Genomic DNA, 2,314 nt, shown 5'->3' with positions numbered 1-2,314 from the left:
CCTCCATGTTTCTTTTCTTATCTTCCAGCAGTTACGAAGCTCAATTATTCCCCCCCCCCCTCCTCCTCCTCACCCACTCCTTCCCCGCCTGCAGTGGAGGCGGCGGCGGTGGTTCCTGCTGCTCCCTGCAGCCCACGCAGCACCCCGGCTGGCTTGCTGCACTTTGCACGGGGCTCTTTGCCGTGTGGATTAGTCCTCCTCCACACACATACACACACACACACACGCACACACACACACACGCACACACACCTTTAAACGCATCTTTTACTGCTGCGGCACATTATATTTGCAGATCATAAAATCCACCCCCAACGCTTTCCAGGGCGAACCTGACATTAGAATTTTATGACCTTGACTTACTGTGGTCACCTGGATAATATTTAAATCAACGTTATGGTCTCTCAATTCTATTAAAACTGCCATGATCTCCTTCTTCCCATCCGCAGCGTCTTCCCCTCCCTCACGTTTTCAAACCCAGTGTGCCAGGGGAAGGACAAAGTTGGTGGTACTTCTCCATTTTATCCTCTTTTTTTTATTAGTTTGGAACCGTTTAGCATGACAGAGCTTAATGTCACCTTGTGCATGCACGTTACACAGCACGAAATTCCCACAGACACCAAAACGAAGAAGCCGCAGCAGCAGCAGCAGCAAAACATGAACAGCTCAGCAGTGTCAAAGTGTCACTGTAAATTTATAATCTGACCGAGGCTGCCTCAATAGTCAGCTTCACAAAACAATTGCACCTCAATCTTCCAATTCTCTCTCTCGCTCTCTCTCTCGCTCTCTCTGCAAGTTGCAGCTTCTCTATTCACATTAGAAGGCACCCTTAATGTGTGTGTTTGTGTGCACATGAAAAGAAAACCGATAAAAGCATTACAAAATGACGCATGCATGTCTATTTGAAACGTATGTGTGAGTACGTCTGAGGCTGACAGAGTCTTCAGGAATAGTTGTAAACTGCACTCTGCTCCCTTTCCCGGCTCTCCCTGTTGAGCTTCTTGAGCTTCATGCGTCTGTTTTGGAACCAGATCTTGACCTGTCTGTCGGTCAGGTTGATACTGCGGCTGATCTCCAGGCGGCGCTCCCGAGACAGATACATGTTGAACAAGAACTCCTTCTCCAGCTCCAGCGTCTGGTGCTTTGTGTAGGGACACCGCTTCTTCCTTCCACTTTTGGCTTTTAACCAGCTTCCCGTTGTCTTTTCCGCGGATAAATCATCTATCGGAATGGGACAAACACAACAGTGAAAGAAGGGAAGCAATAATAAAACAAAGAAAAAAAAGGAAAAAAAATCAATCAATAAAAAAAAAAAAAGCAGTGGATAAATCCTGACAGACATGACTGGGAAGAGAACCAACCAGCACGCAGCCGTTTCCTGTATCACATCCAGAACTCCTTAAATGAAATTACAATGATCAGGATGTCAAAGCAGCTTTCACCTGGATGTGGACGCTTCCCTTTCCACTTTAACAAATGAGGTACAGCGCACGTTTTGCCTACGACCCACCAGACTACTAGCTACAAATTGCTTTTTGCGTGATGTACAACTGTAATTAGATCAAATCAAACCACCCCAAGAAGCAACTATTGTCTTTGTTGCACCTCAGACTCCCATAAAATTTTATTACCGTTTGCACTCAAGAGCCAAAAGATTTTTTAAGAGGTTAAATTCAAAGCAAAAGAAGTTTCTTGTTGCAAAGGAAGACATTCAGGATTTTAAAAAAGGCATATGTAAAAGAAGAAAAAAATAAATAAAACGGTGGAGGGGGGTGAAAGAAAGAAAGAAAGAAAGACTTTTAACTCATTTACTCAGCAAAATTCCACAAAAAACACTTACTCACATTCCATTGTTAAAAAATAAAAAAGGGGGAGCAAAAGAAAGAAAGAAAGAAAGAAAGAAAGAAAGAAAGAAAGAAAGAAAGAAAGAAAGAAAGAAAGAAAGAAAGAAAGAAAGAAAGAAAGAAAGAAAGAAAGAAAGAAAGAAAGAAAGAAAGAAAGAAAGAAAGAAAGAAAGAAGTAAGGAAGGAAACCTACCAACCTAACAAATAAATAAATACTGCACGATGAATGACTTTTTTGATTAACTTCACAGAGTCAGGGGAGTAACGCCTCTGTTATCCACAAACGCACCCAGGCGAGTGGCAGCAGTGATTAGTCTAATGTGAATTCTCAGCGTGTGGCCCACATTTAATAATTTCCAAAACATTTAATTTTGTATGGGAGTACAAAACACACAAAGACACAGACTCACTCACCCCCCCACACACAAACACACACACGCCACCCGTATGCCCCAAACCACTCCCCATTA

The 2,314-nt window shown here is 43.0% G+C and overlaps 1 protein-coding gene across 1 annotated transcript in view; it reads right to left on the bottom strand.

Moving 5' to 3' along the window:
* Window positions 1–519: 519 nt before the first annotated feature.
* hoxc10a (homeobox C10a) overlaps window positions 520–2,314 on the bottom strand; it is a 3,960-nt gene continuing 2,165 nt past the window's right edge. The window contains exon 2 of the mRNA XM_008413713.3: window positions 520–1,221. Coding sequence (XP_008411935.2) covers window positions 944–1,221 — 278 coding nt within the window. The 3' untranslated portion in view covers window positions 520–943. The remainder of the gene's footprint in view (window positions 1,222–2,314) is intronic.

Source organism: Poecilia reticulata, chromosome 7 (genome assembly GCF_904066995.2).
Source record: "Poecilia reticulata chromosome 7, P_reticulata-male-v2, whole genome shotgun sequence".
NCBI classification, from domain to species: domain Eukaryota; kingdom Metazoa; phylum Chordata; class Actinopteri; order Cyprinodontiformes; family Poeciliidae; genus Poecilia; species Poecilia reticulata.
Note: the sequence above shows the minus strand (reverse complement) of the source record. Positions and strands in the feature narration are given on the sequence as shown.